We start from the raw sequence: 26,822 nt of genomic DNA on the forward strand, positions 1-26,822 counted from the left end.
GTGACAACAGGGCTATCCCACTGTGCCACCATGATGCCCATCCCAACTCCATCCTTACCCAGACAACATTCTGGTCCCCCAGCCAGCCCCCAACACTTTCTCTGCATTGGCCACCCCCAGTAATAATGCAACAGGTTCAGCAGTGCTCACCCCACCCCCCCACCCCCACCCCCACAGCCTGCCTCTCCCTCTGTATGAACCCCCTCCGAATCCAAAGTGGTCACCCCACCCATGTAAACGCAGTGATAAGCTGCTCCAGCTCCCAGAAAAATGCTTTAGACAAGAAGACCAGAAGGCATTGAAACAAGATTCCGAATCTTGGCAAGATATTCATCTTAATCGCCTGCACCCGGTAACAATGGAAGGCTGTCCCATTTCTGCAAATCCACCCTCGCCAAACTAGTGAAGTTCATTTGCGAAGCTGTGCCCAGACCTGCGTCACCTGGACCCCAGATAGCGAAAGCTCGTCCCAGCACAGCAAAAAGGCAGCCCCCTCACCTCAGCTCCCCCCTCCTCCCTCGAGGGATCAACCACAAAATACTTTCTCTTCCCAACATTCTACTTATACACCGATAAAGAACCAAACCTCTCAATATCCTGATAATATCACACATCTCTGTCCCCAGATCCTTTACATACAACAAGAGATTGTCGCCGTACAAAGATACCCTGTGCTCTACCCCCCTCACAATCTCTCTCCACTTGATCGAGGCCCTCAAGGCAATTGCCAACGAGAATAATGACTGAGACATAGGACAACCTTGCTCAGCCCCCTATACAACCTAAAATGCCCCAAACTCATGGTGTTCGTTTGCACACTAGCTGACAGTACCACGTACAGTCGCCACACCCAGGACACAAACCCAGGCCCGAACCTAAACTTCCCCAGAACCGTAAACGAGTATCCCCATTCAATCCTATTGAAAGTCTTTGCTGCATCCAACGACACAGTTATCTCTGGCTCTGTCTCCACCGCCGGTACAAGAACCACATAAAGGAGCTGCCTTACATTAGATGACAGTTTCCTGCCCTTTATAAGGCCCATCTGGTCCTCTCCCACAACCTCTGGAAAATACGGTTACAACCTTAACGCCAGAACTTTCACTCCGTGTTTTGCATCCACATTCAGTAGAGAAATCAGCCAATATGACCCACACTCCATGGGATCCTTATCTTTCTTAAGAAGCAGGGAGATAGAAGCCTGCCTCAACATCTCCGGAAGGGACTCCTGTGCCAGTGAATCATTAAACACCCCTAACCCCAATGGGGCGAACTGATTCACAAACACTTTGTAAAATTGTACCGGGAAACCATCTGGCCCCGGGGCCTCCCAAGCCTACATCTTCCCCAAAGCCATATGCTCCTCCTCTAACCCCAATGGCACCTCCAAACATTCCAGCAATTCCTCCTCTACCTGAGGAAACCCAACCCCTCTAAAAACCTCAACATCGTCCTCCGACTTTTAAAGTGCTTTCTAGAAGGACAGAAACACCCCATTGATCTTCTCTGGGGCACTCGTCAATCCCCCCCACCCCAGGCTCCCACACCTGCACAATCTCTCCAGCGCAGCTTCTTGCAACCTCAACCGATATACAAAAAGGTGACTGGCCTTCTCGCCATACTCCCCAGACACATGCCCTTTAACCGACGCAGCTGGTGCACCACTAGGTCCGTGGACAGCAGGTCCAACTTCATTTGCAGCTTGTTCCTTTGTGCCCAAGGCTCAGGTGTAGGATTACCCACATACTCCCGATTCACCACCAAGATCTCATCCACCAACTTCTGGCCCTCCTGCGTTGCCTCCCTATCCATATTAGCCTTGTACGAAATGACATCCCCCCCCCCCTGGTCAACGCCTTTAATGCCCCTCACAATGTAGAAAGCGAGACCATCCCCATTATCATTCCATGCCACATAGTCCCCTATGGCCCGAGAAATCTTCACACAGAACATGAGCCACATCCAACCGCCACCCCATACGTTGTGCCCGATCCACCTCCAGCTTCGAATCCACCCAGTGCAGCATATAGACGAGATGACCACCGCCAAATACACCGCATTTTTTAACCCAGGAAGCAAAGTCTTACCCATAACGAAGAAGTCAATCCTTGAGTAAACCTTGTGCTCAGGCAAAAAAAAATGAAAACTCCTTACACCCCAGATTCACAAACTGCCATGGGTCCACCCTGCAGCCAACACCCTCGTCATCCCTGAAAGATCTTTACCTGGAGTGGTCTAACCTTAGATCTAAAACACAGTTAAAATCTCTCCCGAAAATCAACTGGTACGTATCCAACTCCGGAATGGCAGCCAACAGCCATTCCATAAACTTAACATCGTCCCAATTTAGGACATACATGTTCACTGGCACCACTGCCAGTTTACCTTTCAAATGGGAGAAAAACCCTGACATTCCACAACCTTGTTCTCTTCCCCCCCCCACACCCCACCGAGCCAGCCATCAGCACCCTGATTTAACATTCCTGCCCAAATTCCCAGATCCCAGGCCCACCTAAGATGGCCGCGCACCCCACCCCTAAAGTAAGGCAAAGAAAAAAAACTTGAACACTGTTTGCACTCTTCCCCCCCCCCCCCTTCCTCATCGCTTGCAAAAAGACCCCCGGCTAAAGCCAAGGCACTGCACCAGTATCCCCTCAGAAACCACCCTTCTGGCTCAAACCCACCATCATTAACAAGCCTATTTCCCCTCCAAAACACACAAAAACAGCTCTCCAACTTTATTAAACTCCCACCCAAACAAGGTCAAAAACACGTAGCCCACAAAGGCATAAGTACAAAACATAAGCATCCCCCTTCATACACAGAGTCCCAAACAATGCATCTCACATCGGCCCCAACTTCTTCTCCCTGATTAAGACCTCTGCCTGCTCTGCCATATCAAAAATATTATCCTTCGAATCCATGGTGACCCGCAACCTCGCCAGTTATACCACCCCAATTTGCATGCCCTTACTGTAAAAAAACAGCCTTTGTCCTGTTGAAGGCTGCCCGCCTCTTCGCCAGCTCAAGCCCAATGTTCTGTTATATCCGCACTGTGTGCCCGCCTCAGTCGATACACCGGACCCTCTTTGTCCATTCCAGGACCCACTCCTGCCGCTGGTAGTTATGAAAACTGATAATCACCGCCCGCGGCAACTCGTTCGGCCTTGGCTTTTGCCTGAACACCCGGTGAGCTCTGTCCAGTTCCAAAGGGGGGACACCCGCTAACCGAGAAAACATCTCCAAAAAGTACTGGGTTGGCTTCAAGGCCTCCAATCCCTCCGGAATCTCACCAACCTGAGGCTTAACTGCCTTGACCTGTTCTCCAGATCCTCCACCTTCAACCTCAGGCCTTTGTTGCTATCCACCACCATCAGCAACTCAGCCTGCAACGAGGCAAGCTGATCCTCATGCTGCGACAGGGCCTCCTCCACACCCTTCAAAGTCTCACCTGAATAGGGTCCCGAGCCTCCTCGACAGTGACCTTAAAACACTCTTTTATCTCCTTACCCTTCTGCTCAACTGCCGATCTATTTGTCTGCTGAATTTCTCGAGTTCCCGTGCCATCAGTACAGCCAACATGTCTAAAGTAGTGGGCGGGGCAGCCATCTTCCCTCCTTCACCTTCCTTCGATGGGCTACCCTCCTGAACTTTCTTCAAGTTGGACTTCTTTGATGTCGTTTTCGACATGACTCCGTTGAGGAACAGTTATCTAATCCCCCAACGGGCGAATGTTCATCAAAATCCCCCAAAAGACAGGTAAAAGGGATCAAAAACAGAGGTCCAGCCGAGAGCCACTTTTCGTGCTTCCTCGGAAGTCCTGGTAAACCTGACATGCATTTCAAATGGTAGAGACTTGGATGCACAACAGGCATAATGTGATTCACCCATAAACCATTAGCTGTTCTAATTTTTCAAGTAACGGAAAATAACAAAAGAGGCTGTTGTGCCAGTTTTTGCCGCTTGACATTTGTGTGCTGGCATAACCAATTGGTCCTGCAGCACTCTTTAAGCGCTTACTTTCAGTGAATTTAAATATTCCTAAAACACAAACTGGAGTTCTTATTATTGATTATGGGCCAGCAATTGTGGTCCTTTTAACTCAAATTTAACGGATCAGGTGTAGTTCCCCATGTGATACAAGATGATTGGATTGGATTGGATTGGATTTGTTTATTGTCACGTGTACCGAGGTACAGTGAAAAGTATTTTTCTGCGAGCAGCTCAACAGATCATTAAGTACATGAGAAGAAAAGGGAATAAAAGAAAATACATAATAGGGCAACACAACATATACAATGTAACTACATAAGCACCGGCATCGGGTGAAGCATACAGGGTATAGTGTTAATGAGGTCAGTCCATAAGAGGGTCATTTAGGAGTCTGGTGACAGTGGGGAAGAAGCTGTTTTTGAGTCTGTTCGTGCGTGTTCTCAGACTTCTGTATCTCCTGCCCGATGGAAGAAGTTGGAAGAGTGAGTAAGCCGGGTGGGAGGGATCTTTGATTATACTGCCCGCTTTCCCCAGGCAGCGGGAGATGTAGATGGAGTCAATGGATGGGAGGCAGGTTCGTGTGATGGACTGGGCGGTGTTCACGACTCTCTGAAGTTTCTTGCGGTCCTGGGCCGAGCAGTTGCCATACCAGGCTGTGATTCAGCCTGATAGGATGCTTGGCAGGATAGATGAAGGCAGCATGTCACTGAGTAGTGCAAACAAAAAAGTCCAACGTTTGATTTGCAACCTGCACTGACTGAGTTATATTGATCTCAGTTGAAGTGACAGCAGGGGTTGCTACAGTTAGCTTCAATATCCACAAGCAAAAGAATCACAGAATAATACAGCATAAAAGCAGACCATTCAGCCCATCAAGTCGTTGCTGGCATTTTGAATGGGCATTCCAATTAGTTCCACTTTACTGCTTGCTCCCCATAACTCTACAAATGGTTGCTTTGTAAGTATACTTATCCAATGCTTTTCTGAAATGTTTTCTTGAATCTGCTTCCATCACCCCTTCAGGTATCCTAGATCATAACAACAGGCTACGTAAAAGAAAATCTCATCTCCTCTCCTTTGCCAAATATCTTGAATCTATGGGCTGTATTTCTGCAGAGTCAGGAAGACTCCGCAGGCCTTCAAAAATAGTGGGTGGGATACAGATGCAAAGATCCAGCCCCCATTTCACCAAATCCAATGATTTGCTAGTAGAGGAAAAGGGGTGGGGCATATTTTGCGCAGTTTGGAAACCCAAACTCAGCAGGTCCATTTGAACTCAGTCCACATTTGTGTATACCAGTACTAAATGGTACTGTGGCGAGTCTCCCAGGCACAGCTAGTGAGTCCCAGGTGCTGGGTAAATCCAGCATCAAGGTATACAAATGAGCTGTAAGGTGACTTGCGCAAGGTTTCGCACCCAAAGTGGAGCCTGATTTCGGCTCATGTGTGATTCACCTGTTGCTCCCAGATCCGCGCTGGGCGCAACGGGGTCGCTGATTTGCACCCTTTATCTTTGATTGACAGATGTAGGTTAGAAAAAAAAGTAGCATCTCGTCATGCAATTTCAATAAAGTTCTTTGTTGACTTTTTCCCAGTGGCTATCATTATGTCATTATAAAAGCTTGGCTGAGTTTTAAAAACAACAGTTATCTCAGCAGGGCATTCTCAGTTTATAGGTACATAGTTCACAGTTTGATTTACAGTTTAAAGAGTCTCGTAAAAGATGAACTAGTTTGATGTGGTTATTGAATCGAAGATTGCTCATTTTATTAAGCAATTAACGACTTGAGTTTTAAATGTTCTCAATGGATTGATGAATGAGAGTTTTTCACTATCAAGTGTCTTGGAGTGAGAGCTGTATTAGGTTGTTCGAAGTTTATTTTTTCTCATCTCCACAGGGGTCCTGAGGTCACCCTGCGGTGGACATTGAGTGAGTGTCTATGGGGGGGGGTGAGGAGCCATGGGGGAAAGGTTGTGGGGGGGGGCATGAGTTGGCATTTATTTGTCACGGAGGGTATGAGATGCTTATGAATTCTATGATCTATGATCGATGAGGGTGGTTCAGAGGTGAGTGCTAGAGGGCCTCAAAACTTCTTAAAAAGAAACTAGGACGAAGGTTCAAAGACACAAGGTAATCCATCGAGCCAGCCACCTTGGCACTCACCCACTACGTGACTGTTGTTTTAGGGGTTGGCAGGGCTGAGCTATCATAGAAATCATATATTCAAAGAATCCCTAGAGTACAGAAAGATGCCATTTGGCCCATCGAGTCTGCAACAGCCCTTGCCCCGATGTAGCACTCTACCTAGGCTCAATCCCCCGCCCCCATCCCTGTAACCCGACCTAACCTGTTGGGCAATTTTAGCGTGGTCAATCCACCTAACCTACACATCTTTGGACTGTGGGATAAATAAACGAGCTCGAGGGACTAACTGACCTACTCCAGTTCCCTTTTAAAAGTTAATTATAATCCTCATTTTTATGCTGCTCATGCAGAAGATCCAGCAATGTTTTGCAGACAGTGGTTTGTACACCTGGCTGGATCTCTCGTGTCACTGCAGACACTGTAGATCAGCCATGATCGTGGTAAATGGTGGAGCAGACTCGAAGGGCCAAAAGGCCTCCTCTTACTCCTATCTTCTATGCATCTACGTATGAACAAGAGCCTGAACCACTGGTCTGGATGTTCCAGAATAGTGAAAGGAAATTGTAAATAATGATTTGGTTAACTTAAATGTTGAAGTACATGAAGTAGAGAAAGCATAATAAAGAATATCATGTACTTGTATACACATAAGGAAAATAGTGGTATATGGAAATCAAATGACTGAAGCAGGCCAAGCAAGTTGCTTCAGCCTGTGACAGTGGTAAACCCTGCAACTCTTCTAATCCTGCAAGTATTCATGGTAGCTTAATTAAATGCTTTGTAATTGCTATTTCTAACCATTTTACTTTACAGGTTCAGTTGAATATCACACATTTCACAAAGTAAATGATTATATGTTGGTTTGGTTCAATAAAAGCAGGTTGGATTGTCATCTGAGGGGAGGGTAGCTGGAGACAGAACATTTCCTGACTACGCACCTTCCTCAGGGAAAACGTGCACCAAATGGCTTTTCGCTCCAGGGAGACAGGTGTGGAACAGAATGTGACCCACTGCCCTGGGCACTGATCGGATGGAGCCACAGGGGCAGCTGAGTGCTAAGGTGGGCTGTTTCAAAAGCCCATCTTGGTTCTCTGGGACTTCATCCCAGTTGTGTTGTTAAATATTAAGCCCTCATCCTCTCAACCCACCACAAATTTCCTATGGCCACTCTATGCCCCCCACCCCCAATGGCCCTTCTTCATGGGGACCCATGTTCCTCCATACACCTATTGCTCCTTCTAGCCCCCGTGTCAACTTAGTGCCAACTCATAACCCCCACTCATCACCAAGGCCTCTTACAGCCCTTATGATAACTCAAGCAAACTCATGATACCCCACCTGTTCTTTGCCCTTACACCCTCAATGCCAAATCACCCAGTACGCACCATGGACAACGGCAGGAACCATGCTGAGATTAAATACAATAAAGTTCTATTATAGACTTCACTAAATTTAAAAAACTCTCATTCGCAAAAGCTTGTTTAATACATTTAAATCCTCTCAAGTATATCATACCTTCCTCATCATGTGCCAGGCTTAGCCTGAAACAATTCAAGGTGGTCCACAGGGCACACATGGCCCGGATAAGCAGGTTCTTTGAAGGGGTGGAGGATAGATGTGGGCGCTGTGCGGGAGGGCCCGCGAATCATGTCCATATGTTTCGGGCATGTCCGAAGCTTAGGGGATTTTGGCAGGGATTTGTCGATGCCGTGTCAAAAGTATTGAAGGTAAGGGTGGTTCCGAGTCCAGAGGTAGAAATTTTTGGTGAGAAGACCTGGGAGTCTAGGGGGCAATAGAGGCTGATGTCTTGGTCTTTGCCTTCCTGGTAGCCCAGAGACGGATCTTATTGGCGTGGAGGGACTCGGAGCTCCTGTAATCGGGGGTATGGGTTGGCAGCATGGCTGGGTTTCTCAGACTTGAGAAGGTCAAGTTCACCTTGAGAGGATCGATGCTGAGGGTATTCCTGGAGGTGGCAGCCGTTTATTGACTTCTTTGGGGAAAATTAAGTTATCAGCGGGGGAGGGGGGTAAAAGAAAAGAGGGAGGCATGGGGGGCTGGAAAAGATGGGAAATGGTTAGTGGGAAATTGGGATTGGGGAAATGTGTACGTAAGCCATGTTGGCTGAATTTGGTTGCTGGTTGGGTAAGTGTTGTTCACTTTTTTTTGTTCTTGAAAATTGTTAAAATTATAAATGCCTTCATAAAAATATATTTTTAAAAGTATATTATCCCTTATAAAAGCAAACATTTCTATGCATAACCCCACATCAAAGACAACTAAGTCTTTAATAACCTCTTGCAGCTCTCAGTCAAACTGTGAACTTACACCTGCTCTTTGTAATAATGCCAGGTTATAGAAGCAGTCAATCAGTAATAATGGCATAATGATATTCGTTAGGTTTATATCAACAAACATCTATTGAAACTGCTAGAACAGATTTGTTTCACTGTCACAGACACAGATAGGCCTTTTTTTCAAAGTTTAAAGGGCTGGAGATTTAAATAGATTGACAGCTTGACAGTTCTACATACCGTATAGACTCTTCATGAGAATTTCCATCTCCACCATAAAGTGCTGGAACCCACACAATGGACTGCGGCCATTCCTGGAGTGAAAATTATATTTCCTTCTCTTGTGCACGGAGTTTAAATGACCCAACCAATTTCTAAATCACAACTGTGCGCTACAAAATGCATCCTTTTCTGCTGCCAGTAAAAATTAAATCCCCCCCTAATGGAGGCAGGACTTCCAAATCAGGGTCCCATCCATGATTTTAAAAGGTCCCTGGAGTCTCCCCGACTCAGTGAAAATCCAACACCTCTGTCTCTGTCCCACTGACGAATGAAAGGGTTATCATATAGTAAATGTGATTTTTTTTTTCTGTATCTATGTTTCCAGCAGAAACGTTTGAGCTTAAGTGTTGTATTATGTTATGAAAATGAAATGACATATAGAACTGTAATGTACATTGTGCATACTTGGCATTGGTGGGGTCAGATTGCTTAACCATTGGGAAGGTTAATTTTAAAGACTGCAGAAAATAAGCAGAAATAATTGTTTTATTCATTCATCGGGTGTAAGCATCACTAGTTGGCCAACCTTAATTGCCCTTGAGAAAGTGATGCTGAGCCGCCTTCTTGAATCACTACAGTCCATGTGGTGTAGGTACACCCACAGTGATGTTTGGGAAGGAGCTCCAGGACTTTGGCCCAGTTACAATATCGGAACAACAATATATTTCCAAGTCAGGATGATGTTTGGGTTGGAGGGGAATGTACAGGCAGTGGTATTCCCAAGCATCTGTTGCCCTTGCCCTTCTATATGGTGGTGGTTGTGGGTTTGGAAGATGCTGTCTTGGTGCGTTTCTGCATTGCATCTTTTAGATGATACACATAGCTACCACTGTTCATCTGTTCATGGGTGGTGGAAGGAGTGAATATTTGTGGTACCGATCAAGTGGGCTGCTTTGTCTTGACTGGTGTCAAGCTTCTTGAGTGTTGTTAGAACTGCACTCATCCAGGCAAGTGGGGAGTATTCTATCACACTCATGACTTGTGTAGATGGTGTACAGGCTTTGGGAAGTCATGAGGCGAGTTTATCGCCACAGGAGTCATAGCCCCAAATTGCTCTTGTCACAATATTTATATGACTAGTCCAATTCAGTTTTTGGTTAATCATAACCCCAAGAAGGCTGATAGTGGAGGATTCAGCAATGGTAATGGCACTGAATTTCAAGGGGTGATGGTTAGATTCTCTCTTGTATGAGATGGCCATTGACTGTCACTTGTATGGGGCAAATGTTACTTGCCACTTATCAGCTCAAGCCTGGATATTGTTCGGGTCTTGTTGCGTTTGGACATGAACTGTTTCTGTATCTGAGTAGTCATGAATGCTGCTGAACATTGTGAAGTCATCTGCAAACATCCCCACTTCTGACCTTATGTTGGAGGGAAGGTCGTTGATAAAGCAGCTGAAGGTAGTTGGGCGGAGGACACTATCCTGAGGAACTCCTGCAGTGATGTCCTGGGACTGAGATGATTGACCTTCAACCACCACAACCATCTTCCTTTGTGCCAGATATGACTCCAAGTAAAGCATCACTTGAAGTAGCTGACAAGAGAGCTCTATGAGCTCCTTTACTTACCATTTCAAGTGATAAATAAATCAAATGGTCAATCGAACATAGCTGTATTTTAATGTTGTAAAATTCTCACAAATACCCCACACTTCCCATAACAGCCTTGGTTCAGTGCTAACACTCTCACCTCTGTGTCAGGGAGTTATGGATTCAAGACGTGAGCACATAATCTTGGTTTGCCTTCCAGTGCAGTACTGAGGAAGCAATGGTGAGCCACAGGTGAGTTTATTGAAGTAATCCAACAAAAGATTGCTGGTCCAAGCATAAAGGATTGGCAGCGGTGCCATCATTTACTGAAATATTAAACTGAGGTCCAGCCTACCCTCTCAGGTGAACATTAACAACCCTACTGCAATTTTTAAAGACAGGAGTTCTCCCCAGTTTGCTGACCAATATTTATTCCTCAACAAGCACGTAAAAACAGATTACCTAGTCATTATCATATTGCTGTTTATGTGCAAATTGTCTGCCACATTTCCTACCTTACTATAGTGACTACACTTCAGAAGTTCTTCACTGGAAGTAAAGCACTTTGGGATGCCCTGAGATAGAACCGTAGAATCCCTACAATGCACAAGGAGGCCATTCAGCCCATCAAGTCTGCTCCGACCCTCTGAAGGAGCACTTTACCCGACTCCCCCACCCTATCTCCGTAACATCTTAACCCCACCTAACCTGTACATGCCTGGACACTAAGGGGCAATTTTATCATGGCCAGTCCATTAACCTGCACATCTTTGAACTCCAAAGGTGCGATATAAATGCAAGCTACTTACTTTCTTCCTTAACTCTAACCCTAATACATTTTCTAAAAAAACGAAAATATTTATTTTCATTCATTTTCTGCCATTATTTCCATCATGTTAAACTGCCATTCATAGATTGCTATTTCTCACCCCATTTCTTTTAAACTTACCTCTGATTGGCTCATTCTTCCTCATGACTCACTTAACTTCTGTTCCTGCCATCTGCTGATTTTCACCCGCAAACTGCAGGGTTGATGTTCCCAAAAAGTCTGCCTACCTAAGGCCTGTGAACGTTCGGCCTCTCGTCGACCCAAGTTGCTGCTGCCTCTTCCCTGTTATGATCTTTGTAGAGATCTATAACTTTTAAAAAGATATTTGCATGTTTGCATTGATAGCTGATGGAATGACACAGGATTATGCATTGTAACACTTCTGCTGTAACAAATGACTAAAAACACTTCTGATAAACACTGTTTATTTTCATGGATAACTTACACTTTAAACTTCAGAAATAAATTTTCCCCTTTTATACTTATCATACACCACTCTCGCTCCAGAATTCTAGTCCTTTACAAGCAAACAATCCAGAACTGTTCCTAGCTTCCAAAAGGTCCATATTTCCTTTTTTCGCTGAGTAGTAAATTTGAGTAACAGCCTGCAGGCACACCCTTAGGTTTTTTTTTACAGTTTCCTAAATCTACTGCCAGGAGTAAAACCTGTCCAAATGATTCTTCCCCTCTGGCCATGGCAGGATGAATCTTTCAGAATCATAAAATGGCTGTGGGATGCATCTCTTCTACTGGAGAATGTCTCCCTTCTGCATCTGACTGTGGTAGTTTGCAAAGATAAACAGCCTCTTCTTTCTACTGACATACAGAATTGATGTCTGTCTGATATTTGTTGACTTTGGGCAAGTCTGTAACCTGATCTAAAAAATGGCTTCCTGTCAACTCATCCCTATGGCAACGTGCACCCAGGCCTTGCACCCAGAAAGAAATACTGATTAACTATTCTTGACCCCAACTCTCTTTTATCTTCAAAGTAAATAGGTTACAGACAGTTGTTCACAACCCAACACATTCAACATCTTCCTGAGACTTTGGGAAACTCAGAATCTACCCATTGTGAACTTGGAGTTTGCTGCCATTGTCTCCAACCATGAACACCATTTACAACAACATCCACCTGGTCCGAGACCTGATCTACCATACCCAGAGGGATGGTCTGTCAAACGCCTTCCTGGAGAAGACATTTGATGAGGTGGATCAAAAATACTTATTCGGAACTCTGCGGGCATTTGGGTTCGGGGCATACTTTGTCACCCAGATCAAACTTCTGTACGCTGCTGCAGTGTCTCGTTAAGGTCAGCAGGTCCCTGGCGATACCCATTCACTTTGGGAGAGGAGTGCATCAGGGCGACCCCTTGTCTGGCCAACTGTATTCTATCTGCGTGGAGCCTTTTCTGGATCTCTTGCAGAGGAGGTTATCGGGATCGGTTCTGCACGGGCCGGGCATCAGGGTGGTCCTTTCCACCTACGCCGATGACATGCTCCTCGTGTTCATGGACCCAGCTGATCTGTGGAGGATATGCGAGTGCCAGGCTGTGTACTGTGCCAGGATCAACAGGGCTAAGTGTTCTGGATTCCTGGTTGGGCTGTGGCAAATGAATTCCCTCGAGGAAGAGCTCAGGCCTTTTACCTGGAGCAGGACCAGCCTCCTGTATGTGGGGATCCATCTTTGCCCAGCTGAGGAATCCTGGCCGATGAATTGGCAGGAGCTGGAGGTCAAGGCCACTGCCTGCCTGAAACATTGGACAGGATTGCTCTGCATGCTGTCCTACAGGGGTTGGGTTCTGGTCATAAACCAGCTGATTGCCTCCATGCTTATATATATAATTTTCAGTGCAGAAGGAGGCCATTCGGCACATCGAGTCTGCACCGGCTCTTGGAAAGAGCACCCTACTGAAGGTCAACACCTCCACCCTGTCCCCATAACCCATTAACCCCACCCAACACTTAAGGGCAATTTTGGACACTAAGGGCAATTTATCATGGCCAATCCACCTAACCTGCACATCTTTGGACTGTGGGAGGAAACCGGAGCACCCGAAGGAAACCCACGCAGATACGGGGAGAACTTGCAGACTCCGCACAGACAGTGACCTAAGCCGGAATCGAACCTGGGACCCTGGAGCTGTGAAGCAATTGTGCTATCCACAATGCTACCGTGCTACCGTAAATGCTGTGGCTCGTCACGTTGACCCCTCCCCCGATTTTGTCACAAACATCCAGCGAATGCTCAGACAGTTCTTCTGGAACGAAAGGCTACACTGGGTCGCTGTTGAAGCTCTGAGAATCCCACTGAGGGAGAATGGCCACGTGCTGGTGTGCCTTCACACCCAAATGGCGACCTTTCGCCTTCGGACCCCACAGGGATACCTGTACATTGAGCCTCTTCCGAGCTGGTGTGCCCTGGTGACGTATTTTTTCTGCCGGGTGCACGACGTCAAATATGACGTGGAGCTCCTGTTCATGGCCCTGACAGGTGTTCGTAACTCCTTGCAGGCGCTGCTCATGTTTTACCAGGACCTACTCAAAGTCTGTAATATGGTCATCTCGCATCGCAGCTCTCCCCCGTCTGTCTGTCATCAGGGAGCAGCTGCTCAGGAATCTTCACCTCCACCAAAAGCATTTCCAGTGGCTTCCGGGTGACCAGGATCGGGGACGTGCTGGGTGGCAGAGGAGTGGGCTGGACGACAACCCACGAGTTAGCAGATCTCACGGCGGTGGGTGTCTAGCTCACGGCATTGTCACTCCTGACCTCAAAACAGTTGTGCTTGGATCCAATGGCACTAAGTGGTATGTGCTGAACCCCCCGCCCCCTCTGAGCACACCCCTACTCGGAATGAATTTCACATTGACCCCTAAGCTCCAAAGCCCAGCTCAGGAGCCAGAGCCCCACAACCTGAGCCACTTTGCGGAAATGCCTTCCCTGCCCTTTCGCCCTGCACAGAGGGGTTTCCTGTATGGCAGCTGCTACACATCCTTCACTTCCTTGGCTCGCCTTGTTGCCTTCCGGCAGTCAAAGTCCCCAGTTGAGGTCCCTCTACGGAGAAGTCTGGGGCAGCAGTCCCACACAACCGTAGGCTGCATCGATTCATGGACGCCAAAGATGCCTGCCCTTTTTGTGGCCTTGTGGAGTCCATTGATCATGTGTCTACAGGTTGCTTTAGACTGCACCCCTATTTTGGTCATTTAAAAAACATCCTGTCCCACTGCGGATGCCACCCTCGCAGTGTCGGCATCGTTGTGTCGGACTGACGGCACCATCTCCTCAGAAAGAAGACAATGGGACTTCTCCAGTCGGCCTTACAGTCCGAGGAGGGATGCTGAGGGATGTCCTTCCTGATGCTCGTGATTCTGCCTTTGTAAATCCAGCAGCTCTGGGACAACCAGACCCAGGGGCACGTCATCGACCAAGGGCTCAGCAGAGTCCTGGGCTCCAGAATCCCTCCGACTGCTAGTTCCCTTGGATGTTCCTTGCTCTGCCCCCTGCGGATCTTCAGCTGTGAGGTGCTCACCAGTCAATGACCAAAAGCCTGCCTACTATTTAATCCCACTGAGGTGTCAGTATCTGCGCTAGCAGAAGGTGTGGGTGACAGCTGTGACGCCTCCTTGATGCTTATTTCCGAGATGCCTCAGAACTGCTCGGGTCAGTGGTCACCAGAGGGAGTGAGGATGGTCCGGGCTAGTCTACCCATTGGCCTACAAGGGAAGCGAGATGGCATGAGTACTTCATGGGCGATAAATGATGAGAGAAAGTTAACTCACCTGAGGCTTGCACCATGGCTGCATGTGTTGGCAGTTCTCACATTTGCCTGCCGCACCCAATTCACTCGCTGAACAGATGCAGTCCTGCTCATCGCCTGTCAGCTCAAGAGTTCTCTCCTCAGGCTGTAATGCATCTCAGCTCGGACATGACTCCGGCAGGCTGTGCCCGCTCACATTGGTAGTGCTCAAGTTTGTCCTGCAGTGAAGAGATGGGGAAGAGTGTAGGTGGGAGTCCTACCAGGTCAGATGGTGATGAAGTCTGGCATGCTTGGGACATGAGTGGGAGCGGGGATGTGAGGAGCAGATTATCTACTGGGGGGAACAGGGGGAGTAGAGGCGATGCTGGGGAAAGGGGGTGGTTGGGGGCGCCATGAGAAGTGTTGGGAATTTGTGAGGTGGCTGGGTGAGAGATTATCGTGGAGGTGTGAAGGGTGTGTGGTGGGGTGCAGAGGTATATATCAGGAGACTTGCACAGGCTGCATGAAAAAGATCATCTTCTTCCGACACTGTTGCTTCGTCCTCTTATGCACTGAGCTGGCACTCACTCTCGGGACCACTGATACCCAGGCGGAGGTGGTGAACTCCAAGCTCCTCTGGGAGTAATGCTCACAGGGTGCCTTCTGAGACCACTCGTGCTTCACGGCATTCTGACAGCACGCCTCCCTGGATGGCTGTATTGATGTGGGGGTATGATTCCGGCGTAAGGGCCTGATAATTATATATTATTTACTATAATCATGATAATGTTGAAGGTCGGGAAATGTGGCCGGTCCCTGATAGGGAGAGCGGGCGGTCACTTCCTAGTTTGACATGGTTGCGAAATGCAACTTTGACCTTCTCCATGAAATTTTCTGCTCCAATTGCATTTCACTTGTTTCTAGGGGCCCGATTCTCCCCCAAAATTTTGAAGTTCATTTATGGCGGGTTTTTCAGGGAGGTTCCCGCCGGCTCTGCCGGCCTGTTCCCCACCGCTATTCAATGACACTTAGTCACTTTTTTGGTCCCTGGGGAGTTTCTCACTGGTTTAGCCCACACGAGGGGCGTGTTTCTCCGTCCCGCCGCATCAGATTTCTGGTTCAGCACGCCATTGGGAATCTACGTTTCACGAGATGGTCAATGGGGGTTCCCATTGTGGGCCAGCCCCACGCCGTCAGAAACCCCCGGGTTGCCGGCAAAATGTAGCACCTCGGGGTGGTGAATTCAGTCCCTCGAGTTTTTTTAGCACTGCGGACCTGAACTCAGAGATTGGGCCGCCATTTTGAAAGGGTGCCCCGATCTCTAAGTGAGCTTGTGGGTCTCCCAAAACCCCCATTCATGGGCAATGTCAACCCCCCCCCCACACACACATGGACATTACCGCGCCCCCCCCCCCAAGTGAGGACACGCCGCTATGGGGTCCCTGGTGGTCCCCCTCTTCAGGCCCCCTCTTCAGGCCCCCAAAGCTCCCTTCCAGGTCTCCCACCCATCACCCCCATCCTCCCGGAGGCCCCTCCTAACCTGCCCTGCAATCTCCCAGCCTTCAAACGCCCCCCACCCTCATTTCATGGGCAAAACCTCTCGACCCCTGACCTTTGCACTGCCACCCTGGCATCCAGGCAGTGCTCCTGCTGGCTTGGCAGTGCCATCCGGGCATTTTGGCAGTGCAGGGTGGCAGTGCCAAGGTGCCAGCTGGGCTGTGCCAAGGTGCCCACATTCCAGGGGGAGGGCCTGGGTCCCATCCTGCACTTACTCTGACCACGCTGGGACCTCCGGTGGCCGGCGGAGACCAAGCGGGTGACGTTCCGCCTGGTCCACGTTTGTGTGGACCAGCACTGAGCGGCGCCCGGTTGCAGCCTCCCTGGGGAGGCCGAAGAATCAAGGGAGGCCGCTGGATCCCATGCAGGTAGATCATAAGCTCTGCCCATTTGGGCCGGGTTTCTGATGCTGATGTCCCGTGGGACCTCGGAGAATCTCGCAAGGCACGGAGGCTGTCGGGCGGCTCGCTGGAATGCTTTCCCGGCATTTGCTGGCCACGTTGCGCTCTAGCCAGAGCCCAACGTGCCAGAGATTTGTGCACTAACTTTCTCCATCATTTTCATTACTCTCACCTTGCAATCAATTTCTGATCTCAACACTTATTGCCACTTGTGTCTGTGATGCTCGATCAATAACTCCTGAAGCGAGATTGGAGACAATCGAAGGCTTTTTTGTACTAGATGTTTCCCCCAGCAGGGCAGGTACAGAATGCAGCTGCTGGGGAGACACAGGCTCTTATACTCCGCCCTACTGGGCGGAACCAGCAGGCAGGCTTCACCAATGAAATAGCAGTCTCAGCTACCTCCCACACCAGTGGTCCTAGCCTAGCCCCTATCGCTAACCTATGTGCAGCACCTGTGCAAACTTAACTGGCCTTACTGGCCCTGACGCTCCATCTAGGTGGTTCCCCAGGTGGTACTTCAGGAGAGGAGGCGGCCTGCTATGATTCCAGCCCTGTGACCTGGGTCCCCTTTGGCGGCTGTTCTCTGGAGCGACTAGGCCTGAATGAGCTCAGCTGAGTTCCGGACATCACAGGTAGGCTGGTGCTACTCTGTTCTGCCCTCTACTCATTGGATGCGCCAGGAAATGGTGGGGGGGATTCAGAGACGCTGAGGTGTCCCAGCACCTGCACTGTGGGAGTCAACGGCCTTGCCCATCCGCTCCTCCTCCCTTGGGGTGCCCAATGCCCCCGGGCTACTCCTTGGGACCAGGGTGCAGCCAGAGTGAGCACTGGGGCACCACCATCGCCTGGGCTTGCCAGTCCTGGAGGCCCGTATTGACCAGGGTCTCCATGCTCACAGCCATGGAGCATAGGCACTGTGCCGCATCCCTCTGGGACTGTGCCACGTCGCTCAGGAACCATGCCACATGACTCAGTGACTGTGTCAGGTCCCTCTGTGTCTTGTTCAGGTCAGCCAGCACCACGCCAATGCGGTCAATGCCCGCAGCCATGGCTGGTTGTGATTGGGCCAAGCTCTGGAACGCCGCTGCAATGTCCATGTGACCCTGGTACCTGGCTGCCTGTGACATGGCTACCCTGTCCTGTGCCATGGCTGCTGCCCGCGCAGAGTACCCCAGAACTTGGACATACTGACCCATGGTCGATACCATCGCACCTAGGCCTCCACCGCAGGCGCCACCCGTGCTGTGTTGGCCCGGGTGGCATGCATGGTCGGAACAGCATTCCTGCAGGCTGTTGGACTCCTCCAACTGCACCTGCAGATGCTGGATGGTTGCTGACACCCCCTTGTTGCCCCTGGCTCTGCGCCTGTCTCTCCAACATTGATGAGACTCCTGTTTCCAGAAGCCCGAGACCCATCTGGATGGCAGCTAGCCCCTGGGGTCGGGCCGCCCTTCAACCGTCAGACCCTTGCTGTTCCTACCTCTTCCTGATGTACCGCAGCACGTGATACCTGATGTGTTGGGTGCTCTGCTACACAGACGAACCAACACGGTTGCGAATGGTACAACTCAGTTTTATTACTAACATTTATTTACAGTGGTAAACTGGTTACTGAGGTTCGATCATAACCCTAGAATCTGTGGACCTATTCCTAATACTATCTTGGAGTGGCACTCAGCACATGGTGGATGTCTGAGTGGCTTGCTATGAGCTCTGTGTCCTGAGCTGTCTCCTGCCGGAATGCCCGGGAAGTATCGTATTCCCTGTTTTGTAGTGTGTCTGCTCTTGCCTGTGATTGGCTGTGGTGTTGTGTGTGTGTTGATTGGTCCGTTGATCTGTCCATCAGTATGTATGTATGTTTGTACCATGATGTTTACCTGAATATCATGACAATACCAGATACCAGATAGTGCCTCAGGAGCCTCTTCACTAAAGTGCCCAACCAAGTTGAGTGTCTCTGGGGAGGTGGAGGGTGCCAATGACAGCAGTGACGAGAAGTTGGTGTCGTGTCCGGACATGTCCTCTGAGGTGTCACGCGGTTGCGGCTGAGGGCGGGGGATGCCCGATCGTCGAGCCTGATTACCAGGTGATCTTGCAAGACAAAAGACAAGACGTATGGTTAGGTCACAGGTGGGGGTGATGGACAATGTGGAGGTCGGGGGGGGGGGTTGTGTGGGGGTTGTTGTGTGGGGGTGTTGGGTGGCTGGGGTGTGCGGGGGTATGTGAGGATGAAGGGGGTGTTGGGTTGGGGTAGGGGGGGTGGAGCAGGGGTGCCACACATGCCATTGGGACACTGCAATCCACTGGGGGCTCATTTGATTTCCCGATGCAGACCCCCGCCTCGCCAACTGCCCGCTCTCTGGGCTCACTGAGCAGGTACAACGCCCTCTGCCCTGCGGCAGTGAGGGGCTGCAGGTCTGGTGGGCCTCTCCAGTCTTCTCTCTCTCCCTGCAGTTGTGGGTCGCCTTCTCCTGACCGGTGGGGAGGGGGGGAATAGAAATGCAGAGTGGCACCCGGTCATGGCGGGCGGTATGGGTGTTGACATGTGGTGCAGGGTGGGTGGACAGCCGGCGGGTGCGGGTTGATCGCCCGCTAAAGGTGTGTGGGAACAGGGGTTGGTGCCAGGGGCCCGGTGGTGGCAGCAGCTCACCCTTACCCAGCGCTGCCTGCCGGTCTGCCTGGTGGGGGCTTCTTGGGGGAGGGGGGGTGGTACCAGGCGCATGGAGATGGTGATTCACCCCGGCCGCCCTGAGGTGGTGCAGCTTCTTCCTGCATTGCTGTCCGGTCCTGGAGGTGGGACGCACGGCGCTCACGGCCTCTGCCACCTGCGCCCAGGCCCTGTTTATCACGGCGGGTGGCAGCCTCCTTCCCACCCTGGGGAACAGGTGTCCCGCCCCTCCTCCATGCCATCCAACAATATCTCCAGCTCTGCACCTGCACGTCTCAGGCTGCTCTTCGGGGTGGCATACTCTTGGCTGGAATGAATGTGTGTGGGGTGGTTATGTGCAGCTGCAGCCTGGCAAGCTCGAGCTCTCCAGCGTCAATCCAGGTCCCAGCGAGTCACACGCCGGCGTTGGTTGGAATTGCACTAGTTCCACGTGGCGCCGCTGCTGGCCCGTTAATATGTCCTGAATGGCACCGGGACCAGCACCGCTTTCGTCAACGTAGAACCCTCACGATTCAGTCCCGGGGTCAGCTCTTAGTCTCTCAAATGGAGAACCCTGGCCCCCATTCTTTGCTTCTCTCTTCTCCCTTTTCATTCTTCTTTTCCATGATGTGGAGATGTCAGCGTTGGACTCGGGTGGGCACAGTAAGAAGTCTTACAACACCAGGTTAAAGTCCAACAGGTTTGTTTTGAATCACTAGCTTTCGGAGCGTAGCTCCTAAGGTAGTGACTCCAGACAAACCTGTTGGACTTTAACCTGGTGCTGTAAGACCTCTTTTCCATGATCTATCTCACCTCTCTCCCTTGGTTTGTTCTGCGTGTTTCTCTTTTCTGTTCCTGACTCTATTCTATTTCTCACCTCCACTTTCCTACTGAGTGGAATGTGGGGAAACGGTGGGTTGAAGGGGCAGAGAAAGCAGATGGAAGCAGGCAGATCGATGGTAATTGAATCTATAGCCAATGAGAGTAGGCTCTGAAAAGCCATGCCGAATGTACAGAAGTGAATGACAACATCACGGGGCCTATCAGAATGGAGCAATCAGCCTGGGGCCCGAAAACCCCAATCCATGCATGTGCTGAATGACTTTCCTGCAAGGCAAAAAGCCACACTTTATAATTGGAGCTGTTTTACATTGTGGTCCTTATTCATCACTATCAATGTCCCTCTTCCTAGTGAACAACAATGCAAGTTACTGTTCAGCCAACTGCTAGATTACTTTTTAAAATAAATTTAGAGTACCCAATTTTTTTTCCAATTAGGGGCAAGCTACCTACTCATCTTTGGGTAATGGGGGTGGGACCCACGCAAACACGGGGAGAATGTGCAAACTCCATGCGGACAGTGACCCGGGGCCAGGATCGAACCCGGGCTCTTAGCGCCGTGAGGAAGCAGTGCTAATCACTGCGCCACCGTGCTGCCGAAGCTATTAGATTACAACTTGACAAATTTGCAGGATGCCCACCTCTAGAAAACCCTCTCACACTCTGAAGTGTTGCGGCATGCCCAGCACTTACCTGAAACCTAATACTGTTTATCCCCGGCTTTCTAAATGTACAAATTAAGTATTAAGTAAACCAATGTATAATAATCAAAAAAAATTGATTCATATTGTTTGCAGATCATTGGACAGAATTGTACAACTTGATCTTCAAAACATCCACAAAAATCCTCAATCGCTATCGAATAAAAAATGTAATATCATAAATAAGTTGTCCTCACAACAATGCCATGTGTGTTGGGGCATAACACTCAATTATTGTAAAACTGTTTGCTCTTTCACTCACCACAAGCAATGTCATAGCATATCCACTACTAAATCATTTAATCATTTTTAATTCAATGTTTCAAGGGCAATATTAACTGTAGAGTTCAGTTTGTACAAATAGGTTAAAATTGCTGTGCAATACTTTTTTAAAATTATAATAATCTCGTGTTCCAGTGATCCAACAGCATACCCTTTTATTTACATAATGGGAAAGGCCACAGCCGCGGCTTACAGCGCACAAGTCCAAGCCTGGGGACCTACAGAATTCTGGCCCAGGTTGAAACAGCGGGTTTTGAACTCCCGCTGTTCATTTCACATTGTGCGAGTTCCCACTGCTCAATTGGGAAGTTCATACTCCACAAAGCATGCAGGGAGATCTAGTGATGATCCCCTGTCCTTTGTCACCACCATAACATCCTTCCCCTTTTAAGTCCGTTCCTCCACCAGTTCCCTCGCTGCGGGGAATTTCCTTCCACCGCTTGGTGATCGGTCTGAGGTCACTTGAGGGTGGGACCAGATCTGGTGGTGTGAACAGAATTGGGGACCTTCGTTTCCAGAGGGAGCGCCAAAGATTTAATGACGCGGATTCCTCTTTGGGATCTGCTTCAGTGAGGGCACCAGCTTCCTCCACTTCCATTTACGAGCCCGTGCCCTGTTATCCGTGGGACGGGCACTGAGTCTCAGAGCTGTCACTCGGTACTGGCAGCAGCCACCTCCGTGGCCGGTAACAAGGCTTGATCGGGGGCAGACTTCCTGCTCGTGAGGTGGTCCAGGTGTTTCTTTACGACCTTACCCAGGACCTTCACTTTGTGAGGCGCTGAGCGCATTTTCTCCATTATGATCCCAGGGACTCAGATGGGACCATCTCCAAAGTTCCTCACGTAAACCTGATCGCCTGACTTGAATGTTCTTTCTGTTCTTACAGAGTCGTAATTTCTTTTCTGGTTCTCTTGTTGGGACACCACCCTCCTGCCAGGTTTGGGAATAGTGGGCTTACTCTCATATGAAGACGCCATCCCATTAACAGTTCCACTGGATGATTCCTGTTGTGAGAGGAGTAGTCCTATAGTTGCTTAAAAATCATGCCGATTTGGTCTCTGTGTTTCTTCATGCCAGTTTTAAAACTCTGCACCGCGTTGCTACAGTCCATTTGACGACAGGTGGTAAAGTGCTGTTCAGATGTGTCAGCTACCATTGGATAGCATGACGTTTTGGAATTCACTACTGGTGAAGGACAACTACTCGGGACCCCCAGAGAATGATATTGCCCTCAACACTGAGCTTGTCTTTCTTAGTCAGATAGGGTTTAATTTCATTGAAGGTTGTCCTTGGAATCCACCGTTCAGGATCATGTACGTTAGCTCTTCTTGTACGTCTACCATAGACGTATTGGTGGTACTTCTTTCCACCAAACAGGACCGCCAAGCCCTCTTTCTCAATTTGAGAATATCTACGCTCAGCGCCCGAAGGATCCTGGATGCATCTGCGATAGGCCTTTCTGTTCCGTCTATTTTGTGGTGTGAAAGTACCGCCCCACCCCCATAAGAGGAAGCATCAGATATCAAAACAAGTTCCTTCTTAGGGTCAAAATGGACCAATACGTTGTATGACAGCAGTTGTTGTTTAAGTTTATTGAAAGTCACCACCTATGGTGCCTCCCAAGACCATCTTTGATACTTCTGTAGTAGGATATGCACAGGGATCGTCAGTAATGAGGCCAAATTCAGGATAAATTTCCAGGAATAATTTACTAATCCCTGGAAGGATTTTAACTCACGTGGTTTTTCTTGGAGTTGGTACTTTCTTGATGGTCTTCACCTTGCCCTCTACCAAATACAAATCTTTTTTATCCACCCGATAGCCCAAGTAGGTTACTTCATTTGCTTGAAAAACACATTTTTCCCTCTTCAGGCGTACCCCAGCTCTCGAGAAACTTCTCAAGAACTCTTCTAGATTCGCCAAGTCCTCTCATTCTGAAACCCCTGTGACCAGGACGTCATCCAAGTACACCATTGCTTTGGATAACCCTTGGAATATGTTCTCTATGATCCGCTGGAATAGGGCGCATGTTGATGAGACCCCAGAGGGCAAGCGAGTATGCTCATATTGACCCTTTTGTGTGTCGATTGTTACACTCTTCCGGGAAGGCTCGTCTAATGGCTCACACCCAGTGAGGGCAAGATCCAGATGGTGACGTCTTGCGAGACTTTGTTAAATCCCACAAGGGATTTCGAGCATTGCAATCTTCCACAAGGCCTCTCGCAAGATTCAACGACAGCTCCGCCCTGACACCCAAGTCGGGCATGATGAGGCCTCTAAATCGCCCTTTTTGTGCTCCTCACCTGGTCCTTGTGCTGAATTTGTGATATCTGGGGCGTCATTCTCCGACCCCCCGCCGAGTCGGAGAATCGCCGGAGGCTGGCGTGAATCCCGCCCCCGCCGGTTGCCGAAGTCTCCGGCACCGGAGATCAGGTGGGGGCGGGAATCGCGCCACACCGGTTGGCGGGCCCCCCCGCTCGATTCTACGGCCCGGATGGGCCGAAGTCCCGCCGATAAATTGCCTGTCCCGCCGGCGTGGATTAAACCACCTTTTGAACGGCGGGACAAGGCGGCGCGGGCGGGCTCCGGGGTCCTGGGGAGGGGGGCGCGGGGCGATCTGGCCCCGGGGGGTGCCCCCACGGTGGCCTGGCCCGCGATCGGGGCCCACCGATCCGCGGGCGGGCCTGTGCTGTGGGGGCACTCTTTCTCTTCCGCCTCCGCCATGATGGAGACCGTGGCGGAGGCGGAAGAGACTCCCTCCACTGCGCATGCGTGGGAAACTGTCAGCGGCCGCTGACGCTCCCGCGCATGCGCCGCCCCGAGATGTCATTTCCGCGCCAGCTGGCGGGGCAACAAAGGCCGTTTCCGCCAGCTGGCAGGGCGGAAATTCCTCCGGTGTCGGCCTCGCCCCTCAAGGTTGGGGCTCGGCCCCCAAAGATGCGGAGCATTCCGCACCTTTGGGGCGGCGCGATACCCGTCTGATTGGCGCCATTTTGGGCGCCAGTCAGCGGACATCGCGCCGTTTCGGGAGAATTTCGCCCCTGTTTCCAGTTGTCAGGACCTGAGTCTATGCTTGTCAGCTGTCTAATGACTAACTAGCGATTATCCTCTTTGGACTTGGTTTAGAGTCAAGGAGACTCCAAGAGAAAATTTGAGGCAATGGAATTACAGTCAACTATAGCAAACTCGGGCAGCACGGTGGCACAGTGGATAGCACTACCCCCTCACGGCGCCGAGGTCCCAGGTTCGATCCCGACTCTGGCTCACTGTCCATGTGGAGTTTGAACATTCTACCCGTGTTGCGTGGGTTTCGCCCCCCACAACCCAAAAGATGTGCAGGGTAGGTGGATTGGCCATGCTAAATTGCCCCTTAATTGGAAAAAATGAATTGGGTACTCTAAATTAAAAAAAAAAACTATAGCAAACTCTACTCAGTACATGAGCCAGACAGGTCTGCAGTACTCCTATGAAATGTCAATGGTTAAATAGCCAATCCAGCTCATTACTGATCATAGGAAGATGCCATATATTTCACATATGCTCAAACTTCCTGTGGATATCTGCATGATGGGCCTAAATATTTCTTTTTCCTGACTCAATTTTGCAGTGCATGGTGAAAAATGTGCTCAAGTTGAATTAAATTGTCCCGAGAGTTTTGCATAATGAGAGTTATGTCAATATTTATATTTGTATCCTGGCTAACTCCTAGATAGGTTGTAGATCTGTACAGACAGGAACATTAAAACTCTTTGCAACACCCCTGGCATCACAGAGGACATTCTTTCAAATAAGCATTGAAGTGGGGTGAGTACATAGTTTAGCTTTAATGTTAACCAGGTATTTAAAACTCAGACATTTTCATTTTTACAATCCAGTGAGAAACATCTTTATGAGTGATTTTGTGATTTAAAAAACCTGTTCGCATATTGGTTATACTTTCTAACATTTTTAAAAATACAGTGCTTAAAATGATTGAAATGTGCGACTTTAAAATTACCGTGTATTGTCCAAAAGAAAATCAGTAAAGAATTATTCTTAATATATAATGATGCTTATGCAAGTTAATAGAAGTCAAGTCCCATATCTTTGGACTCTTATAGAAAGCTTATCGAGACTTCAGGCTGCAGGGAGTACTGGATTCGACCTTGAACAGTAAGACCTATGAGACAATTCGAAACAGACTGACTGTAGAAGAAGCCACAGCATCAGTTTCTGAAGGTGGTGGTCTCCAAGGGATTACAATGAAGGACAGCGATGAAGAAGACGAGGACGAAGATTAGACCGCAGTTAGATTTAGAGGCTAAATTTTGACATAGCCTGGTGACAAATGCATGTACCACTCTTTATTCAGTTAGCCAAAATAGGATCTTGTTTTTAAACTCCATGTAATTGAAATGAGGGAACTGTTATCAGGCAGATTGAAATTTTAGCTGTGAGAAAAATTTAGCATTTATTTAAATCATTTATTTCTAAATTAATTTCTAATGTTCATAAGCAATATGGAGTAACCATTGTTTGATAATGTTAAGTGAGATATGTAGGAATATTGCTAGGTGTGTCCCTGTTAAATGCAGAACCTATTTGGCGCTTCATCAATGTAATGTGTATATATCTTGATGGTAAAATGTTGTGGAGACGAGTGAGTTAGGTAATTTTATTTATTTATTTATATTTCTTTACTGGCTGCCAACTGCTTAAAATGAAAATGTCCTTGTATAAGTGTGATATCTAAGTTTTATTAATAACCCTCATACATTTTTGTTTGCCATTCATTTTTCATTCTGGTGTACCTCCTTGTTAAATTCCTCCTTGAATGCATTTCTATGTATGCAGAAGAGGCATGCAGAAGAAGGTGTTGCAACAGTCTTATTTTCAAATGCTTTCTGAATTGAGTTTTTCCTTTGGGATTTATGGAAGTGGTACATCTATGCCCAAATTAAAAACACCCAGTTCTATATATATATACAAGGAAGTATTATGCAATGTATATTGGGTAATCCTAATGAATTATCTCCAAAAATCTGAAGTGTACTCAATTTGTTCATTAGTCTTTTTATGTTAAGCCTCAGTCAAAGTTGAATTTAGATGCTCTCGACTGCACAACTTCCTGTTCAAATGCGTTATTTGAGTAATGTGAGATATCTTCACATTGTTTGTCCATTTTTTTCACACATCTTGTTTCACAGTTGGTTTCTTGTATATACAATGCTGTCAAATGCATGACAAAAGGATTTCCTTTTCATCCAAAAGCTATTAGTTTCTGTGTGAAGTAGCTGGTGGTGGAATAATCCATCTGCTTTGGCCTTATAAAAGCCCACAGCTGTAACATGGAAAACTCTGGATTCTTAGTAAATTAATTGTACAAACACCGATCACTTGTGTTTTTTTAAAGTGTCTTGTAGATATGCTATTCTATACCATCGCAATGTCCTCACGTAATACGCAATTCACCGGAAAAATTTCAAAGTCCGGTTTCGGATGCGTTTGATGGGTGTTTCATGACGGCTGCGGTGCCGAGATTGACACTGCTTTTCAAAGACACCTAGCCATTTTTATGGGACCTCGGCGAGTTTCTCCCTGT

General features: G+C 48.6%; 1 protein-coding gene across 1 annotated transcript in view; it reads left to right on the forward strand.

The window, feature by feature from the left end:
* Positions 1-26,611, forward strand: part of LOC140387636 (calcium-dependent secretion activator 1-like) — a 591,860-nt gene extending 565,249 nt beyond the window's left edge. Inside the window, exon 26 of the mRNA XM_072470831.1 lies at positions 25,342-26,611. Coding sequence (XP_072326932.1) covers positions 25,342-25,521 — 180 coding nt within the window. The 3' untranslated portion in view covers positions 25,522-26,611. The remainder of the gene's footprint in view (positions 1-25,341) is intronic.
* The last annotated feature ends 211 nt before the right edge of the window (positions 26,612-26,822 follow it).

The sequence above is a fragment of the Scyliorhinus torazame genome, chromosome 13 (assembly GCF_047496885.1).
Source record: "Scyliorhinus torazame isolate Kashiwa2021f chromosome 13, sScyTor2.1, whole genome shotgun sequence".
NCBI lineage: Eukaryota > Metazoa > Chordata > Chondrichthyes > Carcharhiniformes > Scyliorhinidae > Scyliorhinus > Scyliorhinus torazame.